General features: G+C 35.3%; 1 protein-coding gene across 2 annotated transcripts in view; it reads right to left on the reverse strand.

Annotated features, from left to right (window-relative positions):
* LOC122402766 (protein couch potato-like) overlaps positions 1 to 18,837 on the reverse strand; it is a 184,307-nt gene that overhangs the window by 45,172 nt on the left and 120,298 nt on the right. For both annotated transcript variants that reach the window (XM_043405831.1, XM_043405830.1), the window contains exon 3: positions 17,992 to 18,045. In XM_043405831.1, coding sequence (XP_043261766.1) covers positions 17,992 to 18,045 — 54 coding nt within the window. The remainder of the gene's footprint in view (positions 1 to 17,991; positions 18,046 to 18,837) is intronic.

The following is an 18,837-nucleotide window of genomic DNA, read 5'->3' on the forward strand; positions in this document are numbered from 1 at the left end:
AATCGCCTTCTGATTTGACATCAGTGTATAATCACGTTACAAGTCACAATCAGGACACTTCAAGTCCAACAAGAACATTTAACAGTTGCAAGTTATACAAGAACCTTTACATCTATATTATTATATAAAGAGAGAGCCGATTTTTATGTTCGCGTAAAACTCAAGACTTATTGAACCGATCTTCCTCAAATTTTGACACGTTATTCCTGCATACTCTAGGACGTACATAGGCTATGTAGCATGTCTCAGAAGCGCGTTATTAACATGTAATTTATATGCAAAGATTTCATGTGTACGACTGTTTGGCAGACCACGTAACCCCTGTATACGACAGTCTACTTACGCGCGCATGCGCATATTCGGCCCGCGCGATACCTCGCCCGTAGCAGTACTGCGATGTTACCGCCAGGTGGCGAAGCTTCTCGAGCGCTTTCTCGCGAGAGAATTGCATTATCGCGGATATATTATGTCAGGACGATCGTCTGGTCATAAATTGCTTTTGCACAAGGTCGGGCGAAGTTGAGACGGGGCATGATAGTTTTCAATAAACTACAAGATGCACTTAATATACAAAGACATAAGAAATACTTAGTGTAAGATATGAACTATGATATTTAGGGGTTGAGATTGCTCTCTGGTAAGCTACTACTTGATTCTATTAATGATGAAGTTGCATGAATATCCACAATTTACTGGTAATGTGTTTACTGGTAAGTGGTAGATGTACGACCATTGATCGATGAAAACTGTAGTCGTCGTTCGCCTATGGTTATCGTAATATTCGGTGAAAATGAAATACGTGGGATGTTATGATAGGGGATGGAAACTGTATATTCCAAAGGACAAATCAGTTTTCGTTGGTTAAAGGTAACGGAATAGGCTCTATGGCTCGCTGTGATTCGCAGGTTCCACGGCGGTTTACTCAGACGTGATTCGAGAAGCCTGTAATTCATGAGGAAACGAGTCGCTCGTTCAACGGCCCTTTCATGGTGCTAGTTTTCGAGGGACATTGAGGAAGAAATTTCCACGCGTTTGCCACCAGAATCGATACAGGGGTTTCGCTTCGATAGACGTTTGCTAGGAAACTGAGATGCGATTCCATTTATCCAAAGCTAGAACCGCGAGTAAAATAAAATACCCGAGGGTTTCCAGCGGACGGCGTTTCGAAATTCTGTCGTGGAACATTATTTCAAATACAAAAATTTCACTCAACGCTACACGTCGGTAGTTGAAAGTTTAACAATAACAAAAATCGAGCACAGTTTATCAATACGATAAAATAGTCTAAACGTTTCTGTTTTAACTTTAATAGCAAATAAATCAAATAAAATAATAATATAGAAATTTTTGAACACATATTAAGCGTATTAATAGTACGACTTATTAAATCGATCGAAATGGATTAGTTTATTATGAATCGTAAGTATTGAAGGTATATACTTATTATTATTATTATTAATTTCAGAATAATGTGTATTTACTAAATAAAATAACCTCGAGGGACAGAATCTACGAGAAATTGTTATACCGTAACTTTCAATAAATATTTTACAGTTCGAAAAACCATGCATGTCTAACTAGATAATTTACTTAACAGTGGGCTGGCTATCTGCCGACCAAGTCTCGCCTTCGTTTTATTTCTATGATAACGCTGGCTTTGCCACACGATCCCGAAGCTAGATACTCCGTTTTCTATAAATTCTTATCGTCCCCGTAGAATCAAAATCTGATAAATTCGAACTCGCGGGAAATCCGTCCGCGTGCAACCGAATGGAGTTCGCTGGTGTTCTGCAAAATTATATTCCAAAGATCTGATAGTATTTGCAAATAAATTTTATCGCGACACGAAACGTATTATGGCGCGGCAAAAGAATTTCCCGCTGTATAATTAAAGTAAATGCTGCCTATGCTTCTGCAATTTCGAACAAATGGACTTCCAACCTTATATCTTGGTACATTCATAGTTTATCATATTGGTATACTTCGATTATACAGGGTGCTCCGACAACCATGGGAAAAATTTTAATGGGAGATTCTAGGGGCCAAAATAAGACGAAAATCGAGAATATCAATTTCTTGAATGAGACTTCGTTAAAAAGTTATTAACAAAATTAAATTAACAGATTTTTAATCGATCTGAAAAAATTATTTTTGGTTACGGAGGTCATTTACAATCATTTTTGGTCAATGCACATACCCCCGAAATCCTACCCGGTTTCGAGAAAAAAATTCGTTACCGAAAATATAACGTCTGATCATGAATGAATGATTCCCCTGAAATTTCATGCGTTTCAAATCGTTCTGAAAAAATTATTTGTAGTTGCAGGGGTCGATTACAATCATTTTTGGTCAATAGCCTTACCCCTGAAATCCTACCCATTTTCTAGGAAAAAATTCGAGAAGGTGTGAAATTTTTTGACAAAATTAAAAAGTTTCAGATCGTTCTCAAAAAATTATTTTTAGTTACAGGGGTCGATTACAATCATTTTTGGTCAATAGCCTTACCACTGAAATCCTACCCATTTTCTAGGAAAAAATTCGAGAAGGTGTGAAATTTTTTGACAAAATTAAAAAGTTTCAGATCGTTCTAAAAAAATTATTTTTAGTTGCAAGGGTCGATTACAATCATTTTTGGTCAATGGACATACCCCCGAAATCCTAACCACTTTCGAGAAAAAAATTCAGTACGAGCGAAACTTTAAACGTTAATAACTTTTTAACGAAGCGTCCATCAACAAATTGGTATTCTTGATTTTCGTCTTATTTTTCCCTGTAGAATCGTTCATGTAAATTTTTGTATAGATTTTGAAGGTCCTCGTATTAGAAAAATCGTCGCAATTAATAAACAAACAAGAAAGAGTCAAAAATGAAGTCCTAATATGTTAAAACAATTGTTTAAAATTGGCCAGTTTTTTTTTTAAAAGCGTCATTTCCTTGGAAACGATCGTTCGAATAGTTTCAATTTGCAAAATGTTAAGATTAATCTATATTTATAATTTTTTAAAATATAAATATATTTTAAGTAATTTGATTAATTTATTTTTGTTTATTTTAATTATAAATTATGATTTATTTATTGAGTGAAATAAATATGGATTTAATTTTAGATTAAATAATTATTCTTATGTAACAATTATTTTGAGATTATGAATTTTTAGAATTATTGTTTGGTCTTTAGAATTGCAAAGTCCTTATCAGTAGTCAAAATTTAATTTTATGATTGCATGTATCTCTCCGGCACCATCTTGTATAGTATCGTTCACAATATTTTGCCCTTGCTGCACACATCGATTCCTTCCATTGGTTCCAGCGTAATTTGCGATAAACCGTGTATGTGTGTGATTTTCATTTCGTGACACGTTGCATTCCTAGAGTTCTTATCGGGCACGGAAATCCTCATCGTATTATACTGGTTTGCCCCGCCCATTTTTATCAATACGTTCATCGTGGTGGTTGTATATGTAGGTTAATAGTTTTTCATGCGCTGTCCGTAGAACGATCAATTTTCATGTTTCTTTCTTTGATGTTTTCGTAAGTCGCCAAACTGTTTAATCCACTATTCTTTTAATCCAGCCCACGAAAGTATCATCATTATCAACGAATCAGTACATGTTTATGGTTGCAAAAGATTTGAAATTTCTAAAAAAACATTAATCGATCGATTTTGAATTATTCGTAATCGACTAAATGCATACAAAGAATGGATCTTTTTAACGAGAATACTTAAAAGATTTTTGCTGCTTATAGCTATGCGAAAAAAATTGTTTAAAGTTAAATTACACGAAAGAGCAAATATAATAAATAAAATTTCTTTTTTGAGGTCATTTATTCAGATTTCAATGTCATCGTTTCTTCTTTTCAAATGCATTCGAATGGAAAATGATGGAGAATGAAAATACAAATTCGTTGACCTGAAAGTCTTGTCATACTGATCATCGAATTTCAAGATATTTATTTTAATACTCCTCGAATACACCGGAAACATTTAACGTGGAATTATGTCATTCAGGATCGCGAGAGCTCATTTTATTAAAGCTCGTTCACGGGATCGAAATATACTAGATCCAATATGACGAATAAATAGCACATTAAAATTGCAAGAGATTGAATTCCAGTATTGGATGGAATTTTACTCGATTAAAATTGATAATCGGTTTCTATGCAACGCATTCACTTATTAAAATATTGGAGTAATTGTTTTCTCGTTCGAGGTTATAAAAATAAGTTATAGACTCCGGAAGTGTGGTATTTGTTATAAGGTTTACAAGCATAATTTATAAATATATTTACGTGTATATTGAATAAAAGGCTGATATTAATTTTTATATTAATATAATATACAGAATAGAAATACAATATATTTGTGGGAATTTTGGGGTTGCAAATGAGCAAAACTCGGCTTCCTCTCACAAGGAACCATCGCGAACGGTCCGGCTTCGATTTTGATGAAACTTTGTACACTTATAAAGCAGCCAAAAATAATCGACACGTATTTTTTTTTAGCTGCGGTAACTCGAGTTTAAGGGGTGAAACTACCCCTTGAAGTTTTGGCTCGAAACGGCTATCTCGAAAACGGAAAGACATACAAAAAAATTGTTAATGGGCGAGGTTGATGGTTTCTTATGTACAATAATATGGTGTTAAAAAATTTAAAAAAATAAAATTTGTTTATAACAAAAAAAAATTTATTAACTTAATTTTTCATTTTATTGAAATTTTCATAATGACAAAATATGACGAGCATTTTATTCCAAATCCATTGGTATGCGATTTTTTAAAATTGCTTCCTACAGTTTTGCAGATTTTTATGATTTACATCTTGCGCGCACATCCATTATGGTAGTAGCCGTTCTAACTTTGATTTTAATGAAGCACTGTAGGCTTGCACTACTTCTAGAGGACAAAATCGGGAAAAATACAAGAATACCAATTTGTTGATGGAAATTATTAACGTTTAAAGTTCCGCCCGTACTGAATTTTTTTCTCCGAAATGCCCAAGATTTCGGGGGAATGTGTAATGACCAAAAATGATTGTAATCGACCCCTGCAACCGAAAATAATTTTTTCAGAATGGTTTGAAATTTTTTAATTTTGTTGAAAAATTTCACACATTCTCGAATTTTTTTCTCAAAAGTGCGTAGGATTTCGGGTGTATATATATTGACCAAAAATGATTGAAATTGACTCCCGCAACTGAAAATAATTTTTTTAGAACGATTTGAAATTTTTTTTCCCCCTGAAAAATTTAGGCACCTTACGCCCTGCCGATTTTTCTTAAAAATTCGTTTTTCATTTTTAATAATTTTGTTTGACGCCCTACAAAAAAGTTGGCCAATACTTTTTTGTAGGTACCTATGAGCTCTACTTCAGAAAAAAGTTTCATTGAAATACATTCACTATTGTAGGAATTATGGCTGTTTGAAGATTGGACCATTTTTATGGGGTTTTTCTCATTTTGCGGGGTCAAGGATCAACTTTTTGCATATTTTTGCGATTTCTACGTATTCTTGATTAAAATACGCGTCGTTTGCATTTTTGAAAATTAAAATCCTTCAATCCGTTCAGAAGTTATGACATTTTAAAGATCCGCATGAAATTTTCGGACAACATTTCTGGCCATAAATTACATTTTCGATTAGGAATTTTTTTCTCGAAAGTGCGTAGAATTCCGAGGATATGTGTAATGACCAAAAATGATTGTAATTGACCCCCGCAACCGGAAATAATTTTTCCAAAACGATTTTAAATTTTTTTCCCCCGTCGAAAAATTTCACACCTTCTCGAATTTTTTTCTCGAAAGTGGATAGGATTTCGGAGGTATGTGTATTCACCAAAAATGATTGTAATTGTCCCCCGCAGCCGAAAATAATTTTTTCAGAACGATTTGAAATTTTTGAATTTAATTGTTAATAACTTTTTAACGAAGCCTCCATCAACAAATTGGTATTCTTGATTTTCGTCTTATTTTGGCCTCTAGAATCGCCCATTAAAATTTTTCCCATGAATGGCCGAACACCTTGTATAATGAGAAAAGGAAAATGGTCATTTATACAAAGTTATTATTCCCATTTGTAATTTGTCTTTAAGTAAAGTTAAACAAAAACAATGTTAATGATACTAGATCATTAAGTAAACAGAGGAAACTAAAATTATACATTGTATCATCGAGAAATGAATTTGATAAATGTAGCAAAACATTAATATTGTATAATCTGTCGTTTTCATATCATAAAATTAAAGAATAAGTTTACTTATTCCTTGTCACCGAATTTAAATTATTTCGCTCACAGAAGTGGATGCATAAGATAAACCTTCCCCTGCATCGATCCGAATGATTGTATATTTAACGTGTCCATTTTCTATTGATACGTATAATTGATTGTGAATAATAAATGACAAATACAAATGAATAGTTAATTCACTGGTGCATTAGTATACTTTCATTCGAACTGCAATTTAGTCATATTAAACAATTAGTGGCTCCAATTTTAATCTAAGCAATAATTTGAATAATTTTTTATTATCAAATAGAATATTATTTGAATACGTTTTATTTTCCAAAAATCTTTCACTCGAACAAGACTAGTAAAATAAATAACTAATGTTTTGAAACTCGACAAAAATTGAAATACCATAAAACAATTACAACAGAGATAATATAAAATTGTAACAAATAGACTTATTTAAAATCTGTAAAAATTACCTCTTTTCTTAATGCTTTAAATCGTATTATTGCTTTAGCGAGAACTATAAATAACACAAACAGCAAATAAAATTCGACTGTAAATCAAACATTAGTTAATTATCGAAAACAGGTCATTCCTGAATTGTATCTAAAATTCACCTAAATTTGGCATTGTAAATCGCTTGGTGCGATCCAATTTCGTTTAAATTACTTTATTTATCGAAAGAAATTACGTCTTTATTAAAATTAATACTTTCGACCAACTGATTTTTGTCATTTTCAGCAGAATTAAACAATAAGATCCAACAAGCAACGAAGATATTTTTTTTTTTTTTTGTTTCAACAATTTCTCAATGATGACTAAAATCGACTATTTTCGTTAATCACCTATTCCAATACGAATATAAGAATTCTATAATTATTCTGAAATATTCCACAACTGTCGTGACAATCGTTAAAAATTTCTGAATGTTTTTTTTAAAAAGAGCATTTTGGAACGTAAGATTATATCAACTTTTTCCCCCCATTTGCTCGACCCCATAAATTTGACCCTGACCTTTTCGGATACCCTGCACAAAAGGGATAAGATTCGTATATCGGCGAGCTCGACCGTGGAAAAGTGCACACGAGCGATTATGCGTGGTCGTCGCAACGGTATTGTTCGCCGTGCAATTCCACGTAATCGAAGGGTTGGAAAATTACACTGTCGCCGACTGCCGCGACGTTTTCGAGGGACCAATGTTCGTAGAAAAGACGCGCGACAGTTCGAATCGTGGAGCAGTCGCCTTTCGCGATATTTCGTTTATTCGTGTCGTTCAGGAAGACGTCCGTCGTCGCGACGAATAAAAGTTCCGAGAAGTACATGCAAATGGGATAAATTATTTTTACCCTGTGCTCGTCCGTTACCCGGGTACGAACAAATTCCATTTGTCCCACTGTTGCAACGCAAATTGGTGTAATTCGCGAACGAGGTTCATTTTTTCCTTTATTTAAAGTTTACTTTGTTCGTTTCGGGGGGAAGCAAGGAGAATAGGAAATGAACGCCCGGGATTCCTCGAGAAACAGCAACTTTTGGAACCTGGAGGAAATTGTATTTATCCCGCGTCTACGGCGAAAAGACGTGTAATTGTTGAAAGAGGCTCCTTGTTTCAAACTCGAGCGTCGGTTTAGCATCGGGGCACAGACGAGGTATAGTACGGGAGACGATATAGCGAGGTCGTAAACTCGAGCAGCTAAAGGCCTCGGCCCATAATCAGGCCCGTACGAAGAAATGTTTTATCCAGTGTCGCCATTTTCAGAGATATCGTAACAAGTAAAGGTCTCGAAAATCATGTTTCCAGAACGATTAATAGTTTTTTTTTAAAACGTTCCGATCGACCGACACGAGAATTGTTCTCGCATGTTTCGGGATCAAGCCCCTCGATGCTTGAATATTTTCCAAATTTACCATCCTAAATACACAACTTCTCTTCGTGTGCATCAACGTGTGTTTCGTTGGGCGTTGCAACATATAGTTTTGAAACTTGTACGAAAGAAAGTATCGCACAAAGGACAGAACGACCTTGGTTCTCGACAGAAATTCAAAGAAACTTTCAGTCTCCTCGAATGTCTCCATATTTTCATACCCATTGTTTGCAATAATTATTAATTAACGTCAGGCAATAGTTAAAATAATGCTCGATAGCGTGGGTTGTATAAATAATTGTTTTTAATACCATTTTGCGTAGAATATTCATTTTCTGGGCGAAGGCACGGTTCACTGTTAATTGATTGGTGAACACGCCAAAGACGGTCTTCCCCACTCTTTTCAGTCTTCTGCCTGAACCTAACTGCCGGTCACTCTCTCTCTCCCTCTCTTTCTACTTTGGGCTGGCGGACGTGGCGGAACGTCGTAGACCTGCGCTCCGCTTCTACTGACCGTTGCTGACTACTGGCGACCTCTGGGGACCACTACTGACCACTAGCGACCGCCTGCAGTGGTTTGTATTGTCTCCCAGAAGGAATAAACATGCAAACTGCTGCACTAAATAAAACTCTTTATTCTTCCGTGCTACACGTCTTTTACTAACTGACGATACCGAGAGGAAAGCTTGAACAAACGCTTCCTTCTGTTTCTTACGAGGCGCGCGTCTTATTATCTAAGCTTACCAACTACTTATTCTAAAATCCCTAACCTGTGACTAGAAACTAACTAACCTAACTTAACCTAGTTGACCTAAGATGGCGCGTCGACCGCCGGCAACACTGGCCGCTGGTCGCTACACGCCACTGACCACTACTGGCCACTCGCGAGAACTCGTGGAAACTGTTGACCACTACTGACCACCGCTGAAATACCGCGTGTAACTATATGTCAACAAGTAGTAAGTCCATTCCACTCACTTATATGTATCAGTAGAAAATTTGTTTGTTTCTTTTATTTGATTGCACGGTGTCAATTGGATTTCGTCCGTCTGTTAATTATTATGGATGTTTCTTTCGTCTTTCTCGACTTTTGACATCATCATCAAGTGAAAATGGTAATGAACTACCGTGTTGGTTCATCTTCATATTTGTTCCTAGAATATTTCCTGAATTTTTGTGAAATCGACGGGGAACATGATTTTCAATTCTGTGTTGTTATTCGAATTCTCGTAACATTTCACAGAGATACTTTGTTCGACTGTTTGGCACTTTCTTTTTGACATTGTCCGTGATGTTGTTTCGACGTTTTAACCACATATGCGATAACAGAATTTTACCTAATGAGAAATTACTTATAGATCGTCATTATTTTTCGATTATTCAGAATTTTTATTCTGTTTCTTGGTTAATTATAATTTTTATTTTGTCGATATTTTTGAATAATTTGATTTGTGATTTATTGCCATAGACCGTCATTATTTTTCGATCATTCAGAATTTTTATTCTGTTTCTTGGTTAATTATAATTTTTATTTTGTCGATATTTTTGAATAATTTGATTTGTGATTTATTGCCATTTTCACTGTCTCGTTATGTGTCTATTTCGTACATTTCTTTAGGTATGAATATTTCTAAATTTCGTAGCTTCTCCAGTTTATAGATTCTCATCGGTTCACTAATTGCTTAGTTTCTTTAATATGATGCTAATATAGGTATGTGTTTTTGTTTTAGGTTAGACCTATTACAGACCAATTGCAAGTTAAATACTTCGAAGGTTTGTGTTTAAGGAGCTGGTACACAAAGTCTGAATAAAAGTGTTACTAAATCAAAAATGGCGCGAATAACTTTTTTTTTTAAATATCGACGCCTATAAATTGTTGACACTTTTACGCGGACACTGTAATTGCTCGTTAAAAAATTGAACTTTTTTTCATACTCGACACTTTTTTTCTATTTTCAATAGTTTTTGAAATATTTAATCAAATAATAAATATTTCAAAATTATGTCGTCCGCAAGTTCGAGGGTCGAGTTACATTCCGAGAACGTTAAATCGAATAAAATACGTGCATATTATTTAATTATAGGTTCAGTAACCATAAAAGAATATATGGAAATTAAAAATAGTAATAAGAAATAATAATCCATATAATTATCGATCCGTCTCGAGGCTAATGCGGATCTTCATTTTTGTCTGTTTAAGACGGGAAAATGTCCGAGGTATTATTATTCGTTATTGAGATATTAATCAGAATTTATTTGCGAAAGGTCAGAACGCTATGAAACAGATAGATATTAACGAATAATTAATTGACTGTAAATCGAGCATATCCTTTCGGTGGACAATTCTGTGAATTCATGATTCGTATTTGCAGCAATGCAGCTAGTATCACCGGCCGTGGAACGACATCTATCCTCAACCGGATTTTCCGCGGATAACTCGAGAGACAAGTGAAACTTGCACAGAGAAAAATGCGCGAACTTGGTAGAAAAGTGACATCCGTAAATGTCTCGTCAGTCAGCATCAGCGACGCTAAATGACAAGATTCATACGGATCCATAAAACGAAAGAGTGGAAAGTGTTGTTTCTGTTTGAGCGAGTTCAGGAATTCCACTAGGAATAGAATATAAAAGATGCAAAATCTAGAATTTCTGAAATCATTTGCGAATCACGGCAAAGCACTCTACATCGTCGTGTTCTCCATCGCTTCGTGGAATCGACATCAATTGGTTCCCATCAAAGTAAACGAATCAACGAATAAAATGAGCTTGCGATTTTGTTGGCTTTATTTATAATTAATTCGTTTGTATTTTTAGTTCTTTAGCCTGCAGTACTCGGAATATAGGTCGCTGGTAATTTCACGAAATCTTCGACGAAGAAGAAAACAATTTCGTCGAAAAAATCATTGACTAAAAATGAGTGTAATCAACCCTTGCAACTAAAAATAATTTTTTGAAAACGATCTGAAATTTGTTAATTTTGTCGAAAAATTTCACACCCTCTCGAATTTTTTCTAGAAAATGGGTAGGATTTCAGGAGTATATCTATTAACGAAAAGTGATTGTAATCGACCCCCGCAACAAAAAATAATTTTTTTAGAACAATTTGAAATTGCAAAATTTCGTCGAAAAAGTCCACCTTCCTGAATTTTTTTCTCGAAAGTGGGTAGGATTACGGGAGTATGTCTATTTACTAAAAATGAGTGTAATCGACCCTTGCATCTAAAAATAATTTTTTGAAAACGATCTGAAATTCTTTAATTTTGTCGAAAAATTTCACACCCTCTCGAATTTTTTTCTAGTAAATGGGTAGGATTTCGGGAGTATATCTATTAACGAAAAGTGATTGTAATCGACCCCTGCAACTAAAAATAATTTTTTTAGAACAATTTGAAATTTTACAATTTTGCTGAAAAAGTCCACATTCCTGAATTTTTTTCTCGAAAGTGGGTAGGATTTCGGGAGTATGTCTATTGACTAAAAATGAGTGTAATCGACCCTTGCATCTAAAAATAATTTTTTGAAAACGATCTGAAATTCTTTAATTTTGTCGAAAAATTTCACACCCTCTCGAATTTTTTTCTAGTAAATGGGTAGGATTTCGGGAGTATATCTATTAACGAAAAGTGATTGTAATCGACCCCTGCAACTAAAAATAATTTTTTTAGAACAATTTGAAATTTTACAATTTTGCTGAAAAAGTCCACATTCCTGAATTTTTTTCTCGAAAGTGGGTAGGATTTCGGGAGTATGTCTATTGACTAAAAATGAGTGTAATCGACCCTTGCATCTAAAAATAATTTTTTGAAAACGATCTGAAATTCTTTAATTTTGTCGAAAAATTTCACACCTTCTCAAATTTTTTTCTAGAAAATGGGTAGGATTTCAGGAGTATATCTATTAACGAAAAGTAATTGTAATCGACCCCCGCAACTAAAAAGAATTTTTTTAGAACAATTTGAAATTTTACAATTTCGTTGAAAAAGTCCACCTTCCTGAATTTTTTTCTCGAAAGTACGTAGGATTTCGGGGACACATCTATTCACCAAAAATGATTGTAATTGACCTCCGCAAAAGAAAATAATTTTTTCAGAGCGATGTGAAACACGTGAAATTTCATTTTTCGATAACAAATTTTTTTCTCGATACTGGGTTGGATTTTGGGGGTATGTGTATTCACCAAAATTGATTGCAATTGACTCGCAACCAAAAATAATGTTTTCGGAATGCTTTGAAATTTTTTAATTTAATTTTTTAATAACTTTTTAACAAAGCGGTAGTCAGGAAATTGATATTATTGAAAAAAAATGCGTTTGACTTGCTTTTTGTTAACAGTTTCGAAATAACCAGTGATGGATCGAAGGTACGCAAATAATGAAAACAATTCAGATAAACGTATGATCTATTTAATTTAGTTCTAAGTTATAGCCATTTTTATAGTAGTTTGGAGTTGCTTATTTTCGAAGGAAGTGCTCGAAATAGCCACCTTCGTCACAAATACGAGGGTTGTTCAATAAGTAAAGAGTGCCTTCCTGACCCAGAGTTGAAACTTCGATTGATCGTGCCGCTCATTGTATATTGTACAGAAATGTTCACTTGAAAAGTGTGCACGATTCATTCCACTTGAAATTGTATTGCTTAAGTAACCGACAGTAAAGGTAGTGTTACCACAGACGAGGTATACGAGTAGATCTTACATCCAATGTATTTTTACGAGATTTTTATCACTTTACAGGATTAAGGAACAACTTTTCCAACATTCTTAGAAGCACTAAATATTCTTCACCGAAATACACGTTGTTTGCAGTTTGAAACATTGAAATCTTCCAATTCGTTCGGAAATTCTGATATTTTAACCATCCGCATGAAATTTCGAGGAGGCATGTCTGGCCAGAAGTTATATTTTCGGTAAACAATTTTTTTCTCGAACGTGCGTAGAATTTCATCGTACATATATTGACCAAAAATGATTGTAACTGACCCCCGCAAGCGAAAATATTTTTTTTAGAACGATTTGAAACTTTCAATTCCGCAGAAATATTTCAGCACCTACCCCCTGTAGATTTTGATTTTTAATAAATTTCTTTGACGCTGTACGGAAATGTCGTTTAATACTTTTTCGTAGATACCCATGAGCACTACTTTAGAAAAAAATTTCATTGAAATATATTCACTACTGTAGGAATTATGGCCGTTTGAAAATTGGACCATTTTTATGGGGGTTTTCTCAGTTTACGGGGGTTAAGGAACAACATTCTCAACACTTTTAGAATTAATAAAATAAATATTCTTCGCGAAAATACGCGCAGTTTTGTGACCACGATATACAGCAAATAAATCTCTTCGAAGATTTGAACGCTTCGAATGAAAAAAAATGAAAGAATATTTATGGAAATACAGGGAGACGACCATAAAATTTTCTTTGTTTTTGAAATACACTCCGTATACATACTCCGTAGCACATCGAATGTGTTAACAACGATATTGTTTGAGAAACGATTCCAAAAATAAATGACCCGCGATAACGTCGCGGAGGCGAGCGCGTTGGCTGACACGGAACGAAGAAAAACGAAGTTCCCGGTCGCCTCAACGACGTTACGTGACTCACGTAACACGGGAAAACATCTAATCGATTCCGCGGGGCAAAAAAATACGTCAATTTTATAGCCCCGCGGAAGCCATCGTGCCGGCTCGGGCCAGGTATATAATCCTGTGAGATAACATTAATTTATGCGCCGCCAGTGGAACCAGCGCACGCGACAATGTTGTACCGTTGACGCTATAAAATCTCCACCCCGTTAAAGTATTAACGTACCTGCCTGTCCTCCTCTGCGTTCGCTTCGCATAGTTCGATCGTGCTTCTGCCTATTTCGCGATTTTTCAAATAACGCAACCGAAAACAGCATCGAACAATACGAACAAAAATATAAGAAGATTATCGTATCTTTATATTCCTCGTATTTGAAACAGGAAAATGTACATTTTATACAGGATGTTTTAATGGAAGATTCTAGAGGCCAAAATAAAATAAAAATTAAGGATGAAAATTTGTTGATCGAGGCTCCGTTGAAAAGTTATTAATGTTTAAAGTTCCGCCCGTACTGAATTTTTTTCTCGAAAATGCGCAAGATTTCGGGGGTATGTCTGTTCACCGAAATTGATTGTAATTGACCCCCGCAACCGAAAATAATTTTTTTAGAACGATTTGAAGAATTTCTTTTCCCCCGAAAAATTTCACATCTTCTCGAATTTTTTTCTCGAAAATGCGCAAGATTTCGGGAGTATGTCTGTTCACCGAAAATGATTGTAATTGACCCCCGCAACCGAAAAGAATTTTTTTAGAACGATTTGAAGAATTTCTTTTCCCCCGAAAAATTTCACATCTTCTCGAATTTTTTTGTAGACACTGGGTAGGATTTCGGAGGTATGTCTGTTCACAAAAAATGATTGTAATTGACCCCCGCAACCGAAAATAATTTTTTTAGAACGATTTGAAGAATTTCTTTTCCCCCGAAAAATTTCACATCTTCTCGAATTTTTTTGTAGAAACTGGGTAGGATTTCGGGGGTGTGTCTATTCACTAAAAATGATTGTAATTGACCCTCGAAACCGAACATAATTTCTTCCAGAACGATGTGAAATTTTTTAAATAAAAGCAAAATTGATCGAATGATACGTGGTCAAGAAAGCACCGACAAAATTGCATGAATATTGAATGGAAATCGTCATGTTGTATGTTCGGGAAAATCCTAAAGCCATGGAGAAGCTAAAAGAAGTGGGAAGACTCGTGGCACTTCTGCTCCTTGCCCATTGTGGGTACATACTGGTTGTCGTAGAATGCTAGAAAGCATGATACGAAGCTAGTGATGTTTCGTATGGAGAGATGAGTGTGACACGAGTGTATGGCCTGAATGATTTGTATACATTACGGTAGAAGAGTGAACGAGAGAGCGATGTATTAGACACTGGTCACTCTTAAGCGAGCATCCGGTGGGAGAAGACGTGTGAAGATAGAGTCGTTGTTAATGTTTCGACGTTATTCAAATATAATATTAAATACACAACTGCAGTGTCCCGTGGTTTCTAAAATAACACAACGGGGTGGATGTCTATCGGGGAAAGGAATACACTCGCTCGAGGAATCTCAATTGACGTTACGACGCAGAGCGAATTTGACCAGAGGCTTCGACGCGTTCGCGATAGATCGGACCTTGTTCCAGCGGCTACCCAACGCAAAATAAAAAAAAAAAAGACACACACACACGTACGATTGGAAATTCTAATGACGCGTTAGCTCCACGGAAACATTAGACGAAATCAACGAAACACAGTCGGAACGTCGCGTTTCGTGCGATCGGGCCTCCATCGACCCTCGGTCACTGGCACTGTTCGGCACGAATCGATACGAGACAGTTTCAGCCACCATTCGTTTGTTCTAATTACTCCTTCGTCGCAGCGGCAAATTGCATTCCCCGCTAGCCCGTTTGAATTTCGCGGGAATATTTATTCGCCGCCGGGATCCTTGACGATTTTTAATATAATCAATATACCCTATTAAATATAGCAAATACAGGCAGCCCTCCTACAACACGGTTTCTTGTAATTGACCCTCTCAACCAAAAATAATTTTTCCAGAACGATGTGAAATTTTTTAATATTGTCGAAAAATTTTGCAACTTCGCGAATTGTTTGCTCGAAAATGGGTAGGATATTGGGGGTATGTCTATTGACCAAAAATCATTGTAATTGACCCTCTCAACCAGAAATAATTTTTTCAGAACGATTTGAAATTTGTTAATATTGTCGAAAAATTTCGCACCTTCGCGAATTTTTTGCACGAAAATGGGTACGATTTTGGGGGTATGTCTATTGACCAAAAATGATTGTAATTGACCCTCTCAACCAGAAATAATTTTTTCAGAACGATTTGAAATTTGTTAATATTGTCGAAAAATTTCGCACCTTCGCGAATTTTTTGCTCGAAAATGGGTAGGATATTGGGGGTATGTCTATTGACCAAAAATGATTGTAATTGACCCTCTCAACCAGAAATAATTTTTTCAGAACGATTTGAAATTTGTTAATATTGTCGAAAAATTTCGCACCTTCGCGAATTTTTTGCTCGAAAATGGGTAGGATATTGGGGGTATGTCTATTGACCAAAAATGATTGTAATTGACCCTCTCAACCAGAAATAATTTTTTCAGAACGATTTGAAATTTGTTAATATTGTCGAAAAATTTCGCACCTTCGCGAATTTTTTGCTCGAAAATGGGTAGGATATTGGGGGTATGTCTATTGACCAAAAATCATTGTAATTGACCCTCTCAACCAGAAATAATTTTTTCAGAACGATTTGAAATTTGTTAATATTGTCGAAAAATTTCGCACCTTCGCGAATTTTTTGCTCGAAAATGGGTAGGATATTGGGGGTATGTCTATTGACCAAAAATGATTGTAATTGACCCTCTCAACCAGAAATAATTTTTTCAGAACGATTTGAAATTTGTTAATATTGTCGAAAAATTTCGCACCTTCGCGAATTTTTTGCTCGAAAATGGGTAGGATATTGGGGGTATGTCTATTGACCAAAAATGATTGTAATTGACCCTCTCAACCAGAAATAATTTTTCCAGAACGATTTGTAATTTTTGAATATTGTCGTTAAATTTCACACCTTCGCGAATTTTTTTCTCGAAACTGCGTAGGAATTCGGAGGTATGTATTTTGACCAAAAATGCTTGCAATTGACCCCTGCAACTGAAAATATTTTTTCCAGAACGATTTGAAATTTGTTAATTTTGTCGAAAAATTTGTGGACCTACCCGGTCGATTTTTCTTAAAAATTCGTTTATGATTTTTAATAAATTTGTCTGGCGCGCTACTGAAAAGTTGTTTAGCACTTTGTTGTAGGTACCCATGAGCTCTACTTCCCTCCAAAATTTCATTGAAATATATTCGCTATTGTAGAAGTTATGGTCGTTTGAAAATTGGACCACTTTTATGTGGTTTTTCTCACTTTACGAGGTTAAGCGACAACTTTTCAAATATTCGCGGAATTTCGATTTTTCGTAATTTTGTTCGACGCCCTACAGAAAAGTTGGGGAGAAATTCGATTATAATTGTTTCCTGTGTATTAAATTTTAAAGCAAAGTTCCGTAAGTAAAGCAACGCCCGCGGATCAACGTTTTTATGTATCATTAGAGAAAGATTATTCTTTAATGACTTTCCTGAAATCTTCTACGGGACGAAAAGAATTAACTCAAAGTGAAACAAAGTATACAACGTGTGAACTTTCTTTAAAATGAACGAGTATAAAAAACGCGAATAGAATTCACGGGGAATATCGATAAATTGTTGATCCTGAAAAGCCGATAGTATGTTTATAACGCGAACGGAGGAAAGAATTTGTACGCGTCGAAGTATTAAAAAAACGAGAAAACCCGATAGTAAGGTAATAACGCAAATGGAGGAAAAAATTTGTACGCGTCGAAGTATCGAAAACTAAGAAAAGAAATTTTTGTTCCGTTCCGACGGAACAAAAAAAAAAAAAGAACAAAAAATGATCGAAAGCATGCAAACTTGGCTGGATCGGGGGGAAGAATTTGATTGAAACTTCCCGTTCGCTAGTTTTCCCATCTGTTTCCTTACCGGGCAAACAACCGCCAGCGAATCCCGAGACTTTCTCGACCTGTTCCCGCTCGATGGAAAAGCTCCTCGAATCGTAAAAGGGAATTGTATTTTTTCGAAGAATCTATGGTTCGATGTTGCTCTCTCTTTTCGGCTAACCTTTCGCGTATAGAGATCCAGGACAGATCCATCGTCGCGTTAAAAGCGCGTGAAAAGATATCGCGAAACGTGACTGGTAATTTAAGAGGGGGGGGAAAAAAATTATAATGACTCACCGACGCTGTTTTCCCATTTTTACTTGTGACTTTCAGCAGGGAACCCTCGTACCCCTGAAACAAAATGAATTTCAGCGTATTACGAAACCTGGCGATAAGAAAAAAGTATATATCTCGATGAAATCTCGTCGAAGAATCGTAGCCTGTTGATGGAACATTTCCGTCGTATAACGGGCAAAGTAACGTTATCGCGTATCGCGGAATTCTTCCCATCAAGATCGATTTTGTCTTTATTATCAGGTGTACAAACGAACAATCCAAATGATCTTAAGCAGTTATTAGGTCGAGTCGTAAGTAACTTCCGTTTTTCTATCAGACATTTATATTGCTCTCATTGAATAACAAAATTCTATCAATTTATTACGTATTCACCGCTATTATCTATAACCTTCTCCCATCTTCCTGGCAGTTTATCAATTCCTTCCTTGTAAAATGTGAAAAATGTAAAATTTCCGAGGTTAAAAAGAACAGTTTCACGTAACGTGTATCACACAAAACACTGGCAAAAGACTAACTGAAGCCTCGTCCATATATATTATGACTCGATCTAATAATGAGTTTAAAAATAATTGTGATCCAGGATATGAAAATATTCATCCTGTATTTTTTTAAATACGAATATACCGCGATAAAGTTACATTTTCGAACTGTATAAATTTAGTAATCGAGAGAGGATAATTTGCAGCAAATTCTATTAAAATTCTCTGAATTCGTAAATAATCTATCGAGTATTAATTCCGCCGGAACATCAACGCTAACACCTTGGATGGCACGTCATCCATATTGTATGGACGACAGGACTTTTCACCATGAAACTGAAACAATTAATTCTCGAAATTGAAATAT

This window comes from Colletes gigas, unplaced genomic scaffold, assembly GCF_013123115.1.
Source record: "Colletes gigas isolate AHSC1104 unplaced genomic scaffold, ASM1312311v1 Colletes_gigas_Sc00039, whole genome shotgun sequence".
NCBI lineage: Eukaryota > Metazoa > Arthropoda > Insecta > Hymenoptera > Colletidae > Colletes > Colletes gigas.